Source organism: Panulirus ornatus, chromosome 19 (assembly GCF_036320965.1).
Source record: "Panulirus ornatus isolate Po-2019 chromosome 19, ASM3632096v1, whole genome shotgun sequence".
Classification (NCBI taxonomy): domain Eukaryota; kingdom Metazoa; phylum Arthropoda; class Malacostraca; order Decapoda; family Palinuridae; genus Panulirus; species Panulirus ornatus.
In genome coordinates this window covers 3,759,458-3,778,607 of record NC_092242.1, presented here as the reverse complement: position 1 = coordinate 3,778,607, position 19,150 = coordinate 3,759,458, and the positions used below count along the sequence as shown (strand labels likewise).

At 37.1% G+C, this 19,150-nt stretch overlaps 1 protein-coding gene across 2 annotated transcripts in view; it reads left to right on the top strand.

The window, feature by feature from the left end:
- LOC139755323 (BCAS3 microtubule associated cell migration factor-like) overlaps positions 1-17,545 on the top strand; it is a 152,087-nt gene extending 134,542 nt beyond the window's left edge. Inside the window, exons 16-17 of one of the 2 annotated variants that reach the window (XM_071673466.1) lie at positions 10,194-10,277; positions 15,220-17,539. In XM_071673466.1, the coding sequence (XP_071529567.1) occupies positions 10,194-10,277; positions 15,220-17,069 (1,934 nt within the window). In that variant the 3' untranslated portion in view covers positions 17,070-17,539. Of the gene's footprint in view, positions 1-10,193; positions 10,278-15,219 lie in introns of both variants that reach the window. The other variant, XM_071673467.1, reaches the window with a different exon arrangement.
- The last annotated feature ends 1,605 nt before the right edge of the window (positions 17,546-19,150 follow it).

The window sequence follows — 19,150 nt, the reverse complement described above, 5'->3', positions numbered from 1 at the left end:
TTTTCCCTGATCTTTCTGATCATCATATGGCTTCCATAAGGAGATATTCTTTACTGTCTTACTAATGTCTGGTCATCATCCCTGAAGGATTTTGGGGAGTCATGTGTCGTTGTCCTTGACTTAGCCAAAGCTTTTGACTGGTTGTGGCATCAGGGTCTCATCTCTAAGCTCCCCTCCTTTGGCTTCCTTCCCAAACTTTGCTCCTTCATATCTAGCATCCTCTCCAGCCGATCTATCTCTGTGGTTGTTGATGGATCAGCTTCCCCCTCTTTTCTCTATCAACAGTAGTGTCCCTCAATGTTCTGTCCTGTCCCGTACACTTCTTTTTTTAAACTATTTCCTCTCCTCCACAATTAATCAAATGCACTCATACACTGATGACTGAACACTGCATTCATCCATATCCTTTAATTCTGCTCCTTTCTCTCAATCTGCATCTCATGTTGACACAGCTTCTTCAATAAACTCAGACCTGGATAGAATATCTCAGTGAGGTAGACAAAATCTAGTTAAGTTCAGTGCCTCCAATACCCAGTTTCTATCCATCTCTCTATCGAAAACCCTTCACAAATATGGTCTCTACTTTGACAGTTCTGTAATTCACCTCTTGACTCAATGAAATTACTAAGTATTATTGTAACATCTTGGAAACCCCACATTACGGGAATAGTTAATTCTGCCTTTAAGAAACTGGGTGTCCTGTTTAAATGTCAAAACTTTTCTTCAGAACAGTTGCTCCACTAATACAAAGGATTGATTTATCCTTGTGTGTAATACTGTTCTCACATCTAGGGTGGTTCTAGCTCTACTGTATTGGACAAGAGTCGAGTTGAATGTGGTCCAAATTTTATGAACTGTCCCAGGTAAGCTTCCAAATTTGTCTCTCTTGCCCTTTGCCACAATGTTAGTCCACTGTCCCCCTTCTATAGGTATTACTTTGTTTTTTCTCCCAAGAGCTGGCTTCTTGTGTACCCCACCACTAGCTAGACCACACACAGTATTCGGCAAACTGCTGCATCAAGTGAGTACTGTGTGACCATCAGCAACTCAAGGTGGGCCATTTTGATAACTGCTTCTTTCCCTACAAGCTTTGGAACTTTCTACCTTTTCATGTCTTTCCCATTACTTATGACATGGCACATTTTAAAGGACAGGTTTTTCACCTCCAGAATTTGTAAATACTTTCCCTTTTCTTTTCTTTTTCCATTTCATAATTCTCTCTGTATTTCAATTAAGGCCCAGCCTTGATGTGGACTTTTTTCCGTGACTGGAACCTTCAACATAAAAGAAAAAAAAAAGAAGCACAGCCGTGGCATTAAGGATCCTTTAGAAAGGTCCTGGTAACACAAAAACTCTTTCATGGAAATTGGTTGTGGGGTATAGATGAGTAGATTATATTTAAGTGGTGATAATGTTCACATGTATTTGTATGGACTTTGTTTATTGAACTTTCTGTTAAAACAACTTACAATTTACACATTTCAGTGCTGGAGTTTGCTACTTTTCAAAAATTTTTACTTGCAGTTTAGTGCTTCATTTTGTGTCATTTGCTTTGGAAGTTCATCAAAAATCAGCTTTGTGTCATTATATGCTTCAGGGGGTTCACATGTATTGCTGTACATGTGGGGGAAGGATCAGCATGAATGCTTCACAAGACTTATTTAATTACAGTATGATTGATGATTAATTTGGTGGTATAATTCATGTTGGTGATGGCATTGGACTTAGTAGGGATGGTATTGTCGGTAGAGTTATTGTTTGTGATATTGGTAGTAGTAGTGGGAGTGATGCTGGGATTGTAATTAATGTTTTTGATATTGGAGGTGGAGTTTTGATGGAGGACAAGGTTTGAGAGAGTCCACTAACATGGTTGTATGCTGCCTGGGAATTTTCTTTGTCATCCAAATCTTTCAGGAAATATTTTGAGGAAAAATTTCCCTAAACATATTTGAAATTCACACTTTGGCCAGATTCAAGAACTTCATCAGACAGCTTATGAAACCATTAGAAAGCCCACTTCTTACATGTTCACAAGTTTACCCCCTAGATTGGAGGTTAGGGTTATCAGATTTAGTAGCATAATAGATGAAGAATGACAAAATTGCAATGATTCCCTGCCAGGAAATTTTATGGGTCTGAAACTCTTCTGCTAGAAAGAGAAATTTTTATCAAGCCTGATAGAGGTAATGGGGTGGGAATTAGGAAGGGAATTTTTTCTCATCGTAAAAAATAATTTGATTTAGTATTGTGAATGTATTTTTTTCTCCTCAGCAGTTTGTTCTATGAATATGAGGTATGTTCTCTAGGAAAGTCATGGTAAGGACCTATCCTTTTGTCTCTCTGTTTGGGAACACTTGCTTTCCTACTTGTTGCCATCCTCTCAACTAGATAATGGCCACTTACATATACTGGGCTTACTCTCAGCCAGTTAGAGACTGCCACAGATATGACTCAACCAGTCAGAGACTGCCACAGATATGACCTCATCAATCCACTTGCTCTCGACCAATGAAAGCTTATGTATATTTTATGCCTCTCACTGTTAGGATTTGCAGACTTGCAACCAGGCCATCTTTCCCTTCTCATGGATTAGTAACTCCTTTTCAACTTTTAGCACCTTTTGTGTTGATATAAAAGGAATTTTGTACCTCCATCCAAGGGCCTGTAATATGACCCTTCAAAGAATGAAGGGTTTGGTGGTTTGAGTAGATGCATCAAGTCTTGGATGGGCTTCTCTCCTTTCAAGGTTAACGTAGATATAGGCTCTTGGATGGAGGTAGAAAATTCCTTTCTTATGAGCACAAGGAGCTTTTGGTTTCCATGGTTTTCACCTTGTAGACCTGGCATGCAGAAATTTGTTTTTGGTAGACAATTTTTTGGCTGTTTGCTACTAGATGAACAAAGGCTTCTACAAATCCTAGCCTTTCTAAGAGTTGGTGGAAAAGATTCTCTCCCTAGCTTTGTCCAAGGCTCTTCTCTTGAAACTTCTTATCTCAAAAGAGCATACGGTTTCTTGGAAAATGCCATATCACGATCAGCCACATCAGCAAGAATGTTACTGGAAAAGGAGGCTTTCAATTGAATCAGATTATTTCTGTAGGAGTGGCACTCCAGGTTGATCTCTTCACCACCAGAAGTTTGTTACTATTGATGTATGTTTACCCAGTGTTTGAAGTAGGAGCAATTGCGGTAGATGCTATTCCTTTGGGTTGGAATTGCTGGAACCAGATTTATGTTTTTCCTTAAGTAAATTTCGAAATTTTTTCTCATCTAGTTGGTTTTCAGGGCTTACTGACAGTGGGAACCCCAACTGGGGCATACAACATTTGTTCCAGAGAATTCTTTGCCAGTGCCGCACTCCCCAGTTTATATCCTATGTTCCTCTAGAGCACGTCGGCTTTTTACAGGACCTTGATCTCAAAAGTCTTGGTTTCTGAAATTCATATGTTTGGTTTGTCTAACAATTCTTTCATCCTACTACTCAAGACAGTAACAATCAGCCTTAGAGGAGGAAGAAGCCTTATGTTTGGAGCTTTTCTCTAGCATTTTTCACAACAAAGATAGGGCTAATACTGCTATTGCCATATATAAGAATACCCCTGGAAAAACCTCATCTTTGTTTGTACAGAAGTAATCTTTTGGGCTCTTTCTGAAAAGACTAGTTTCCTCTGTACCCATCCCAATTGGAGGCCTTTTAGAGTCTGGACAGCTTTATAATATTTTTTTCTGGCGGTTTAGCTACTCAGTGATGTCATTCAGCAATTCTCTTTACCTGAAAATCTAAGGCTGTGGAAGAAAAATTAGTGATTTACATGCTATTTCCAGACTCAAGACTTATGTTTAATGACAACCTGTTATGGGTTAAGATAAAACTAAACCCTAAATTTCTGACTAAAAGTGAGATAACTAAATTTAGGAATAGGTTTTTCTAAGCTCTTACAGTTCAATACCAAGAGAACTTCATGCCTTGTTCCCAGTATAATTTCTTGAGAGACTTTTGTACCTATGCATTGCTTCTCAAGGGGAACATTATTTGTACTCCCAGCAACTTCGAAACCATTTTTGGTGAGGAATATCTATATGTGGATTAAGAAACTCAATTCATTGGCTTTTCCTGGGCTGTATGCTGCTAATGAGGAAGTTGCCTCTATCTCAGCCATCCTTAGAATGCTTCTACTGAAAAAGGAAAAGAGATGGACCCTTGGCACTTGACTGCCACCTTTATCAGATTATAGTTTAGCTTAGATGTTATAGAGCTTTCTGAAAAGACTAGTTTCCTCTGTACCCATCCCAGTTGGAGACCTTTTAGAGTCTGGACAGCTTACATCTAATATTTTTTTTATGTCAGTTTAGCTCCTCACTGATGTCATTCAGCAATTCTCTCTACCTGATAATCTAAGGCTGTGGAAGAAAAGTTATTGATTTACTTGCTGTTTCCAGACTCAAGGCTTATCTTTGATGACAACCTGTTATGGGTTAAGATAAAACTAAACCCTAAATTTCTGGCTAAAAGTGAGATTACTAAATGTAGGAATAGTTTTTTCTAAGCTCTTGAAATTCAGCACCAAGAGAACTTCATGCCTTGTTCCCAGTATAATTTTTTGAGAGACTTTTGTACCTATGCATTGCTTCTCAAGGGGAACATTATTTGTACTCCCAGCAACTTTGACACCATTTTTGGTGTGGAATATCTATATGTGGATTAAGAAACTTGATTCATTGGCTTTTCCTGAGCTGTGTGCTGCTATGAGGAAGTTGCCTCTATCTCAGCCATCCTTGGAATCCTTTTACTGAAAAAGAAAAGGAGATGGACCCTTGGCACTTGACTGCCACCTTTATCAGACTATAGTTTAGCTTAGATGTTGTAGAGCTACTCTCTATGATTCCAGGGATTCCTCCTTCAGAAGAGATGGATTTTAATGTCCACCCATTTCTCCATTGAAGATATTCCACCTTTAGCTTTAAGGCTTCATATCAGAAACTTTTCTCTAAACTCTCTTCCTTAAGGGAATGCTCTCATGTTCATAAGACAAACCACAGAGGAGGTAAATGTGGATTTTGAGAACTGTAAACCTTATTCTCTCTCCCACAAACAACCTTATTATTTCCTGTTTTTTTTTTTCTTTTGTACTCCCAGCCTTCCCCTTAACTTTTTCTGAAAATGATTTTTCTCTGTACTATCTGTGACTGCTTGTGGATTGACACCCATGACCTGCAAATATCTGAGCTCTCAGTTATCAAGAAACAGTAGGCCAGTTATGTCATCTCTTTGGTGGACTCTTATTGTCCAAGGGCAGGCCCATTATGAGTAAGCAGTTGCTGTCTGGTTGAGAGGATGGGGACTGGTAGGGAAAGCCAGGGCTTTCATCTAGAAAGATAGATGGTCAGAAAGTTATAGCCCCAATACTTCCATAGAATGTATCTCATGCTTGTGGGACACTTCCTTAGAGAGGATAGGTTTTTAAATTTTCAGAACCCACAATTGTTTTTACCCTATGATAGGGAATCTATTTACAAACATATCAGTAAAAACAATTAATGTACTGTGAAAACAGTGGAAGAGGATATAATAAACACATGCATTGCACACCATCCTCTTTCTACCTGGTTCACTTTGGGGTAAGTGGGCATACAGACCCCCAAAACACGAGTATTAATCTGACTTGGTCTAAAATATTTCTTGAATTCAGTAGTTTTACACCTTTAGTGTTACTATGGTATGACCTTTTTCTCATGATATGTGCTGTCTTACTCAAAAACTGCTAATTTATTTTTTTAAAATATTAAACAGTAAACCTATTTCATGAAAATGGCAGCTGGCCTCCCAGTAGTAGTTAAGTCATTCTCAATACTGGTGCAGTATCATGATTTTACTCTAATGAAACATAGATATGATTAATGGTTTTCATTTAGATAGATTTCCCTGTCTTAAACAAGATTCAGGTTTCATTCAAAGGCAAATGTAGCTGAATTCAGTTCTACATGACTAAAAATGTTTCTGTTGATTTGCCTTTCAAATGATTTCTTCATGCCACATAACCTCACATCTTCATTCAGTTTATCCTCCTAATTTCACTATGTTATATAATCTATCCATGAGTTTTATTAACTGAAAGAACAAAAATGCAGATTCTACCAAAGCCTTTCAGTTTACAAGATTTATGTAGAATAAAACTCTGTGATCACAGAGTTTTAATCGACATAAATCTTGTAAACTGAAAGGATTTTGTAGAATCTGCAGTTTTGTTTTTCAGTTGATAAAAGTTATGGACAGATTGATTAACGTAGTGGAATTAGGATATATGTGGTACGAAGAAATCATTTGAAAGGTAAATGGGTGGAAGCATTTTTAGTCATGTAGAATGTATGACTGATAATAAGTTTGTCAAAAAGATATTTAGTAGTGCAGTAGAAGATACAAGGAGGACAGCTAGACTGCTAAAGCAATAGAAAGATATAATGAGGACATCGGTTAGGGCTAAGGGTAAATCAGGTGAAGATGCTAGAAGAATGATTTGTACTTGGATGCAATAGAAGCATTTTGTGTATAAAAATAGTATGAATGGAGATGGTGGTTTCAGTTGATGAAACAGTTTGATATGTAACATGCAAAAGTGAGAAGCATGTTAATAAGTGCTGAAGTATATATTTTGTTTTATGCTGATCAGTGGCTGAAGACATGCACAAGTGGAATAATGATGATAGATAGATAGATAGATATATAGTGAAAATTACCAAAAGGAAATGAAATTTTAGTGTATGGAACTACTGGTTGGTATGTTATCCAGATAGTATATGTTGAATATGCTGAAAATCTATAGCAAACGAAGAATATCAAAGGTATGTTTTGTTATTGTTGCTAAATACAGTAAACCCTCTAAGTAACGTACCCCGATATAACAGATTTCAGATTTAACACACCAGACAAATGATACAGTACATTAATTGATAATTATTAAAAAGAATATGTACCTCCTAAAACATATTTATATTCTCCCTAAAATTTAATGGTACCCTCTCACCCCAACTCTCATTTGCCCTTTTATTCAACCCCTACTCCTTCCTCTTGATCTGCCACTTTCTCTTATACATCTTCCAATCATTTGCACTCCTTCTTTGTAATTACCACCCAGATGCCTCTCTTTTCTCTTTCACTAAAAACTTTTTTTTTTCAACTACACTTAAACTAAGTGACATTCGAGTTAACGGACTCGGCATTAATGGACACCCCTTCCCCCTGTTAGTCCATTAGATTGAGGGTTTACTGTACATAAGAGATAGTGAAAGCCTTGCATAGAATGAAGAATGGCAAAGTGGCTGGAGTGAATTGGATTATAGCTGAATTCATTGAGAAAACGGATGGCAGTGTTGTTGATTAGTTGGTTAGGATTCTCAGTTTAGTAGGTATTAGTTGGTAGGCAGCTAACGACTGGGGAGTTTTATTACCATTGCTACCCACCTGGGTATTGGGAGGGTTAGTGATGCCTTCATAGTGAGCCAGCATTTCAGTGGCTGTTAAGTTGCACTCCTCTGACCCATGTAGCTGTCTTGTCTTTCTGCTTCACCCCCATGTCAACTACTGGCATTCTTTCCACAAACAATCAATATCCTTGTCATACATAACACTTGTCAGCACTAGATTCGCACAGCTCATACTTCGTAACTCTATATTTTTCTGCTTAGGCATTTTGCAATAATCTTGCCTTTTGGCAAAATGTTAGGAGTAATAGACAGAAAGTAGAGGTAGAAGCATTTAGGCAGGAGCATTAGGTAGAAACATCACATAGAAGTAGTTAGTAGGAACATTAGGCTGGAGCATTAAGTAGAAGTAATTGGTAGGAAAATAGGTAGGAGCCTCTACAAACACTACACTAGAATTGCCCTCTACCAGTGGCTTGTGAAGGGTGAGGAACTGGAGTTCACTAGTAATGAAGACTCAGTTGGTGTGGCCACCCCCTTGAGTGAGTTCCAGTTGGGAACAGGTGTCAGAGATATAGATAGATAAATAGATAGATAGATAGATAGATGGATAGATTTTCAGTGCATGTATGACTCATGGTAAGGTACTTGAGAATTGAGATTGCCTTTATGATTCCATTATGGAATTGCAAGGGGGAATAAACTGAATGTGTGAAATACAGAGGCTCATGGTTGTTGGATATACTGGGTAAGCTAAATAGGAGAGAAACTATAGAGAGGGTGGTGGTATGCACAGTTCCAGACTTTGGAGGAATGGCATGGCTTTAGGAGAGTTAGAATTGCATTGAGAATGAAAAGTATATATAGTTAGCATTCATGGACATAGAGAAAGCATATGATAGGGCTGATAGAAATGCTTTTTAGGTGTTACAGATATATGTTAAGGGAGTAAAGCTACAGGAAGAAGTGATAAGTTTCTCTCAAGAGAGTAAAGTGTGTATACATTAAGGAAGAGGAAGGTGAGTGGCTCCAGGTGAAGATTGCTCTGGAGTAAGGATGTGCAAAGTCAGCATGGCTGAATAACCAATTTATGGATGGGGTAATGAGGAAGGTGAATGCAAGGGTCTTAGAGAGAGGGGCTTATCTACAGTCTGTTAGGGGTTAATAGCTTTGGGAGGTGAGTCAGTTGCTGTTTGCTAATGGCATACTTAAGTGAGAAACTGCAGAAACTGTTGTCTGAGTTTGGGAGAGTGTGTGAGAAAGTTGAGAGTTAATGTGAATAAAAGTATGATTATTTAGTTTAGCATGAGAGAGAGAGAGAGAGAGAGAGAGAGAGAGAGAGAGAGAGAGAGAGAGAGAGAGAGAGAGAGAGAGAGAGAGAGAGACTGGTTTGAGTGTAAACTTTGATAGAGAACATGGTGGAGATGAAGTGTTTTAGATACCTGGGAGTGGACATGTCAGCATATAGATCCTTGGGAGCTAAGGTATGCCGAAGGGTAGGTGAGGTTGCTGTCTGCTTGTGATTGCAAGGATTGGTGTGCTTGATGGTATGGTAGTGCTGTTGGTGTTGTATGATTGCAAAGCATTGCCTCTTGATCAAGAATATGGAAGAGTAGATGTGGCAGAAATATGTTTGAGATCAATATGTGGTGTGAGAAGGGTTGTTCGAGTAAGAAATGATAAGGTAAGAAGAGTTTGGGTGAGAGAACAGTAGAGGATGTGCTGAAATCATTAGGGCATATGGAGAGGATGAGTAAGGGAAGGCTGACTTAAAGGATATATGTCTCAGAAGTGGAGGGAACAAGGAGGAAGAGGAAAGCTGAATAGATATAAGTATTGAGGGAAAGATATTTTGAATGATTAGGGACTTAGCATGCAAGAGGATGTGAGGCATGCATGGGATAGAGCACATTGTAGTGATCTCATTTACAGGAGTCGACATGCTTTTAGTAGCATAAATCAGATTGTGGCACTTGAAGCAGTCAGGGGAAACCACAGAAAAGTGTATGGGACTTTGAGGTGGAGAGGGAGCACTAGTTTTGGTGCATTATACATGACATCTGGAGAGTGAATGTGAGCAAATGAGACCATTCTTTATCTGTTCTTGATTTTACCTTGCTTTGTGGGAAATGGTGAACAAGTAGGGAAAATTAGACTTCTTAAGGGAATGAGGATTTGGAAACAATGGTAAACTTTTTTTGAATGAGATGATCATTTTGATGATCAGGTGATGGTAGACTTTGATATTTCATATGAGCTGAAGTTATATGTTATTTATTATCTTAGCTGTAAGATCTGTATGTTACTTTCAGACAGGTGATATTCATAATTTCAGCCCAATTTTCCAGTCTCACAATGATGATGTATGAGTCATGTATGATTTTGTAAGAATTTGGAAACTGATACTTTAGAGACATATAAGCCAAGGTGGTGTAAACATATCAGGAAAATGCTTAAGGAATAATGAGTGGTTCATATATATTGTTTTTATAGTTAATAGTAAATTTAGGTCAGATGAGTATATATGTTGTTTTAATAGGAGCAAGGATATACATATTGGAGATGAAGAAATTATATGAAAAAGAGGAAAGAAGAAAGTAAAATGTATACTTTTTAATATTCTAAATTCACTGTTTCATTTTCTGTTATGTAGTGTTTAAGTTTAGTATTGACTGGCAGGGTATAGTGTCATCTAGGTTTCCATACGTGTTACATAAACAGAAATGCATGCTCTATGGTTAACACATGCATGACCATACTTTTATTTTCTCTAGGGGACAAGAGCATCCCTCCATTATATCGTCGAATTTGTTCACTGCAAAGCCTTGGTCCGCAGCTGTTAGGTACCATCGTGCTTGGTATGTGTGTCATATGTGTGCTGTATGCTGAACATATTTTGCATGAATATATAACATGTACTACAGCCTTGGTATGTGTCTTTTGTGTGTTGTACGCTGAACATATGCTGCATGAATATATAACATATAGTACAACCTTGCTGTTTGGTTTGTGCACCTGGTGCATAAAGTGCATTGATGCAAGTTATTTTAAAGCTAGGTATATGATAAAACTCTTACTTTTGTGCATTTGATGTTTTAAACCCAGCATAATTTAGAACATTACATTAATATGGGTGTTTCCAGACTCCACCTGCAAGTGGTTACACAGCAAGTGAAAAGTCACCTTCGGCAAGGCTGTATGATTGTCAGTGGACAAAAATGATTACACTCATATCATGGGAATTCTCACTAAAGGAGTCCTTCATTTCTCTGCTCCTTGAAGTTGCAGGAGCCTCATAAAAGGGGTCCAAATGTTTTATAGTAATGCTGTTATTAACATGTTTATAACTCAAGTAAAACCATTTCACTGCAAAGTCTACTTGTCATACTCTGTAAATATATATTATTTAATATGCCTAATATATGTGGCATACACTTAACAAGTGACTTATACATGACAGGTTGTGTCATAGGTTACTCCTTTCTGTAGTGGAATGATTTGTATAATGATCTATAATGTTCCTTAGCATGCATCCCCAAAATTTTTTGTTAGATATATAATCAGTTGCTTATGTGTCTGTTCTTTATTGCAAGAAATGAAGAAAAAGATGTAAAGAGCCAGAAACCTAGCTGCTTGGACAATATCTGGAGGTTCACATTCTCAAACTTTTCAAAAATGCTCGGTGTCTGACATCTGAGTTCGAGCGCTATTGCTTACAGTTACGGAGCTAATGTTCTTAGCAATTTTTTCATGTACTTGAAATGTTACAGTAGGAACAGTTGTTGTATATTATGTTAGTAATACTTACTTAAAGTGTGTTTAAAGAAGTGATTGAAAATAAAGGTGGAAATTCTCCAGTCCAAGCATCCAAAATCTGAATGGCTGTGCATTTAAGATTTCCAACTAAATGGTTCATGAATTTCTGATGTTTGAATATGAGGCAGTAGTGCCCTGTCCTCTCCTTCGATATTTCCTCAGCCCACCAAGCTAAAGAATCAGGGAGTTCCCAAGGAAGTGCTTTTGGAAGGTCTCTGCTTGCTTCAGAAAAGAATTTTTATACCAAGAAGGTAACTTTTATGGCTTGCACCCTCATTATGTTGTTGCACAGGTCTGCAGAATTAAACTTCCCCATAAGTTGCTGTAGTTAACATCAAGACACCAGGGTCTGGAACTGTAAAGCAGTTGCAGCATTTGAATAGTTCAGAGCTTTGTCCATGAGAAGACAAAGAATTTCAGTTTGAGTGTTCCACTCTATTCCTAGCCATGTAAGATTTTGGGTGGAAAAATATTCCTAGCCATGTAAGATTTTGGCTGGAAAATAAGACTTCCCTAGGCTGTTGATAAAAGCCAGTTTTTAAAAGATGTTCAGGACTCAAGATCTTATTTGGCACAGCCCTTCTCTGAAGGTAAAATCCCCAAATGTTGTCATTGTGAACCAGAATTCTTTTGTCAGAGGACATTAGTTTTGGGAGTAGGACCAATGATACTCAGAAGGAAATTTGTGTGACTGCATAATACTGAATGGCATTACCTTGAACTTCCAGTTCTGCACACCAGTATTGAATTGTTAATTGTAATAGACTGAAGGTGAATGTGTTGATAGCATCAGCTTGGGGGCAGTCACTGATTGGCCAAGGGTAGGGTGGGAATGATCAAGCTGCTTCATTCGTATTCAGATGGTTAATGAAGGGTGAGTGAAACCAAAAGCTTACCACCAAAAATCATGAAGTTGGGAAAGCCCTGACCCATTATATTTCTAGGGAATACATCTCACGTATATGAATTTAGCAGCAGATGGAACCATGGATGTGGAAGTGAGTCACAGGGTGGGGGAAGGGGTAAAGGTTCTGGGAGCATTGAAGAATGTGTGGAAGGCAAGAACATTATCTAAGAGAGCAAAAATGGGTATGTTTGAAGGAATAGTGGTTCCAACAATGTTGTATGGTTGCGAGGCATGGGCTGTAGATAGGATTGAGTGGAGGAGGGTGGAAGTGTTAGAAATGAAATGTTTGAGGACTATGTGGTGTGAGGTGGTTTGATCGAGGAAGTAATGAAAGGGTATGAGAGATGTGTGGTAATAAAAGGAGTGTCGTTGAGAGAGCAGAAGAAGGTGTTTTGAAATTGTTTGGTCACATGGAAAGAATAAGTGAGGAAAGATTGACAAATAGGATATATGTGTCAGAGGTGGAGGGAATGAGAAGTGGGAGACCACATTGGAGGGGGAAGGATGGGGTGAAAAAAGATGTTGAGCGATCGGGGCCTGAACATACAGGAGGGTGAAAGGCGTGCAAGGAATAGAGTGAATTGGAACAATGTGGTATACTGGGGTCAACATGCTGTCAACGGATTAAACCAGGGCATGTGAAGCATCTGGGGTAAACCATGGAAAGTTTTGTGGGGCCTGGATGTGGAAAGGGAGCTGTGGTTTTGGTACATTACACATGACAGCTAGAGACTGAGTGTGAAAGAATGTGGCCTTTGTTGTCTTTTCCTAGTGCTACCTTGTGCATGCACGGGGAGGGGGTACCATTTCATGTGTCGTGGAGTGGTGACAGGAATGGATGAAGGCAGCAAGTTTGAATATGTACATGTGTATGTATGTATATGTCTGTGTATGTATATGTATGTTCACATTGAAATGTATAAGTATGTATGTGGGTGTTTATTTATATACATGTGTATTTTGGTGAGTTGGGCCATTCTTTCGTCTGTTTCCTTGCACTACCTCAGTAACACGGGAGACGGCGACAAAGTATAGTATACATCTCATGCTTATGGAATAGACTGCAGAAGAGAGAAAATAACATTATAACTGTATTTGAATAATTGATAATGCAATACATTATGTATTCCAAATTGTAAGCATATAATGAAAACATTTGAATGAAAGCAGAATGAAGTTTGTGAAATTAAAAATCAAAAAGAATGATAATGAAAACTGGTGTAGTTAATAGTAATTATGGGTTGTGGTAATAAGTATATATGCTTCCTGAGTCAAGATTTATTGATATATTCTTGTTTGCTTTGTTGGCACAGTTTTCCACCATTTTGTCTTTATGAAGAATTTTATATTGTGTCATTGGGAAAATAGTCACATGACCACACTGAAAGAAATGAAGGTGAATCTTCCATATATTATGATGCCCATCTTGTTATATTTGTTATCCTGAATTTAATTGTGATTAATGAAACAAACATACAAATCATTGCCACCAGTTTTTTCATTCATGATGATATGAGAGCATAGGTATGAAGACAAAGACTGTAGATACAGAACACTGTTGATAATTTGCATTTCAAAACAGGCCATCCCCTTCCTCCTCAGATCACTTTATATCATTAAGGGACAGTATGAGCTAGCATGACATAAGCATTTATCCATAAATGATAATTAGCTTCTTTCAGTATGAAGAAATATCAGATAGCTGCAGACTTATTTTTCAGCACATGAGGTATTGCCAGATACATTGTGGTATTTAAAGTGTTTATGTGAAAGTAGGGGCTCTGCACTATAACAGTTCAAGAGTATTTGTTTTTAAAGGTTTTACCATACAGGATAGATAATAGATGCATTTAAAATTTATCCTATTATCCTTTTGTAATCATTCACTTCTTCACTTGTTGCATTCTATGATAAAGATACACTATTTTCTTACTGATTTAGTGGTAAGTCAAGCTGTTTTTAATATATCTGAATGATTTGTTGCTGATTTGTTTATGTATTATTACTTTTAATTATTATTTAATAATTTCAGACTAATGTATTTGAATTGCATACCTATGGTGCAGTAATACCAGCATATACAGATTTCTCATATTTCTTGTCAATTTAACCTCCAAGCATAACATCATAATAGTATGTTCATATTGAACAAACGTATGCTATACTCTTACAAATTCAGATGTATATTTTTTCTGATATTCTACATCTAATGGCCATGCAAAGGAATTCTCATATGTGTTGAAATTCTTTTACTTTTTAATGTGTAAAACACAATGAAGAGAATTTTTTGTAAGTTTAGAAATTTACATGTTTACATTGATGTGACTTGATTTGAACTGTTCTTACTAAGTTTTGAAAAAGATTTATCAGAGTGTTGTAAAAGTGCATCTAGATGATAATAGAAATCAGTACATGTTGGTATCTTAATATTTGTTGTAAAAGTTTGTACTAATTCATTGTATTGTGTTCCCTTATGATTATTTTTCAATAACTTTTTATTGATGGTTAGTAACATACTTTTAGTTTTGATATATCTAATTTTACCTGATATCAGTACACCTCTGTAGTGTTAGATTAATGATTTTTGTTGTTTGCATAATCCTTGATTGGAATGGCAACTGATAAACTCAAGATTTTTTCTGAAGATATAACCCCCATAGAAGATGAAACTAACACAGGAAGATGTTGTGGATTACATTTTGGGTTTCTTAAGAATTTCAGAATTATGTTTGTGGTTGGATCAGACAAATAGTAATAGATTTTAGAAAAGAACCCTTCTTAAAATGAGAGCAAGGCAAATGCTATGGACTGAAAATATCCTCAACCTAAAGTGAAGGTGTTGAGTTTCTTAATGAGGTCTCAGAAAGAATATCAAAGTGGTCATATGATGTGTTTGTGCTTTGGAGAGCCTCATTTTATATGAAGTGGCAGAGAAACTTGTAGACTTAAGTTTTCACTCGCATGCAAATTATGGATTGGACTTAGAGTAAGTTCTTCTTTTAAGGACTCTGTAGATCTAAGTTCTCTCTGAAGAGAGTGGCAAAGAATGGTGGTGAGTGGTATTGTTTCGTCCGCAGGTGAGGGTGGAGCCTTGACATCGCACGGAGCAACCAGCCATGAGTCGACAATGGATATGACTGATGTGATGGACATCAGCTGTGATCCCCCAGGGCCATCCTCAGGACGAGCTCTGTCATCCACAGCTTCCCCCTCTGTGTCGCGAGTCTCATCACGGCCATCTTCGCATGTAGGCGAAGAGATCCAGGCTGTTACAACACGCCTCCATCAGGTGGCTGTGACACAGTCAGATTCATCTAGAGCTTCCCCTCTAATTCAGAGGACTCCAAGCTTAGAAGATAATCGTGCTCTTACTTCATCAGCTGAAGAACTTGCCTCGACACTTGGGTCTGGCTTTAAAATGACAGAGCCAACAGATTCTGTCTGGGTCCCTATAGATCGTCCTCAGATAAAATCCAGCAGCCAGAGTCCTGAATTTGTCCAGGTTGACAGACCTGAAGCAATCTCAGTGAGAGCAGTGAGAGAATCCTCAGTTTCACCAAGAATGACAAGATTTTCAGGTTCTAAAAATTCATTAAGTAAGGGAGCAGCCTCTGGTAGTGAACAAGAATTGTCAGTTAAACAGTCGCTATCACCCAGAGGGTCAGTTACGTCTGAGAAGGGAAAAAGCTCTGTAACTTTAGGTGATGGAGTGATGACAACTGCAATGGACAGTTCAACATCATCAAGAAATTCAAGCAGCTTAAGCTCTGATGCTAGATCTCGCAAGCCTTCAGGAACATCATCAAGGGAATTTACCTCATCAGCTGAGGCCAGTGTTCACAAAGAGAGAACAGTAGAAGATTATAGGGAACATAAGATTGGTACTTCATCAAATGCTTGGGTGAGACAGCCAGCAAAAAGCATATCTCCTGAAAGGTCTATGACTGAAAAGACATTTATATCAAGGAAGGACTTTTGTCAACCTTTTGCTAAGTCATTAACTCCTTCAGCACTGGATGTTGAGCATCAGCAAAAAAGTTCACCCTCTCTAAATGCATCTGAAGATGATTTGTGGTTACCAACAGAAAACAAAAAAGACAGGAAAAAGAAGAAGAAATGTAAGTCTTTATCCCAAGAGGATGAATCTCATCTTTACTTGTCTAAGTCACAGAATATCTTGATAGACATTTCAGAGTCATCTGATCATAAGCATAGTAAAACGAAGTCACAGAAAGATGAACCAGCACTACCCAGTGGTGAACAAGAATCTGAGGGTGCACCTCTGGATATTGACATAGATGCTGATTACTTTCATACTGCTGAAGAATATCATGAACCACCCATAGAGAGACTTGATGATTTTGATGAATTCCAGAGGGAGAGTTTCCTTGAGCCTCAGGTTGAAGATTTCCAGGAAGCACAAGAGTCAGTCACACAAACATTAGAAGATTTTGAACTACAAGCAGATGAAGAAGATAAAGAGATGAGTAGTCAGGAGCCAGAAGTAGCAATGCTCAGGTCAATTCATGATGACAATGATCTAGCAAAAGCTCTCGAGGAAGCATACTCCTCAGATGATAATGTACCCGTGCGAACCAAATTGCAGACACGTACACGTTCTCGATCACGGCCAAGTAGGACCTCAGAAATGTTTCCATTCAAAGAGGATACTTCAGATGATGAAGAAGAGATACAGTTACGAAGACGCATAGTTGTCTCAGCCTCAGTCACTGCATCAGCCAGTCGCTCCTCTGTTACTGATGAAACAAGCACAGATGATCGAGGTGAAACAAGTGGTGATGACCGGGGAGAATCAAGCACTGATGACAGGAAGACAGCTACAAGTGAAAGTGATGTGGGAGCTAGTCCAAACCCAAGAGCTAGCTCAGCTTCCAAGAATAAGAAGAAGAAAAAGAAAAAGCGATAATTTAAAAAAAAAACTTTAATTGTTGAAGAATTTTTAATCATAGCTTTAGAAAATTCTTCTAGGAGGCAAAAAAAAAAAAAAAAATCATTGTGATAAAGAATTTCATAATTAGTGCAATGTGGTACTATGTTAAAAATATATGACATTTGGGAATGAAAATGCATCTTGATATTTTTGTTTTCAAAAATTGGTGAAGTTTAAGAATATAATGAAGTATCATTTATTCTAAAACAGAAAGGTTTGTTTTTCATTGGCTGCTGTGAATATGTCATCGTTGTATAACATAAGAAAAAAATTTGGAAAATTGGAAAATCTCAACAATAATAATTGAAAAGAGAACATCATGACTGCTGAAACATTTTAAAATGAAAAGGAGATATATATACACTTGCAGTCCATTACCATCCTATTTGGAAAAGGAGAAATGCCAAGAGGAGATTTTCTCAGGAAAAAAAAATAATGAAAAAATAGAAAAATCATTTATAGATGAAAAGTCATCCATTTGAAAGCAAGGCCATCTCTCTTTTAACCTTACTCATTGAGCTTGATTAGTTGGTTTAGATATATTCACAACATAGTAGAATTTAATATAGATATTTTTAGAAGTAATATCTGTTACATAGGAAGTATCATTGTATATTACACGAACATAATACCTGGAGATAACCATTTATGTTCACAAATTGTACTTAAATCTTTTGATTCACAAGAATTGCTAAAAATCTTAAAAGAAATAGTAATGTTAGGTATAATTTGAAATTATTGATACCAGGGTTAAGTCTCATTATGAATCAAGAAACATGAGTATTTCCTTCATGCTTGTTGAAAATAGTAGATAATGTAAAGTTTCCTGTTTACCTTATTGTGTGGCAATTTGATTTTTGATCCTATAAAGAGGGAATGATGGATGTAGTAATCAAATATCCAGGATTTTGATCTTGGAGAGAAAGAGTGGTGGTTGTACTCTTTAGCTGTCTAGGATTCTGATCTTAGAGATATCCAACAATATCATTGCTTATCAGATCCATATAAACTTTGCTAAATCAAATCAAAATTCTAAGAAATTCTTCATAAAGCTAGGTAAATTACTTTAGAAAAGAAAATAGACTAAAAATTTTCATTATTATCATTATCATCATGTGTGCCTCTTCACCCCCTTTAAAAAAGTACATACTGTTACTAGAAAGGCATTGGGTTTATGAGAAGCTCCATTATATGTAAAATTCCATTTATTGTCGTGTAAAGCTTGGCTTCCATCTTCCATCATGTTCATTTAAAGGTGAACATTCAAAAAACAAACCACTTGCATGTTTATTCCATGGCTCAGACAAAAGATTTTCCTTAATTTAAAGAGAAGGTGGAGCTTACATGTTCATTGCTTCTATAACTAAGTTATGTGTTTTGCTTGCATGTGTTGCAGGTATCAGTTTCTTCTGTGCTTCAGCAAAGGTAGTGTTTTAATCTTTACTTCAAAGAATAGGAGAGCTATTAAAGTTGTTCTTATATCAGTCTTTGCAACTACTTAGTTAAAATTCAGGTGTTGCTAATGACTTAGACACAAGTGTCCTTCAGGAGTGCATGTTATTATATGGAATAATACTTGATATGGCAACATTCATTTTCTTGTACATCTCTCCATTATTGTTGGCATTTTCATTCCGTATACACTGTGCCCCTCACTGCACTTGCATTTTTTATGAAAGGTGTTCAGAAGAACTTTAGTGTGTTTATTGATAATTTTGTACCTTGTTAATTGTATATCTTTATATTTGAATGTGAGTATCATAATTTTTCTAACTAATTAATATTTTATGAAACAAAAGAGTATTCTTGTATTCCATTTGTGTATGCATAATTTTAATAATGAATGTTTGAGGGAAATCCTTCATGGATCAACTTGCTGTAGCATAAATCGACATTTTAGATTTGATTTGTTTGGCCAGTTGTATTTTGATGTATCCTGTTGTCTAGATTTCACTATCACTTTATCTACTTCTCATCATGATTGTTCTCTGTAAAAGAAATGAGGCAAATTTAAAAGTAATTCTGGCCTTGCCTTATCAGACAGAACATGAAAACTC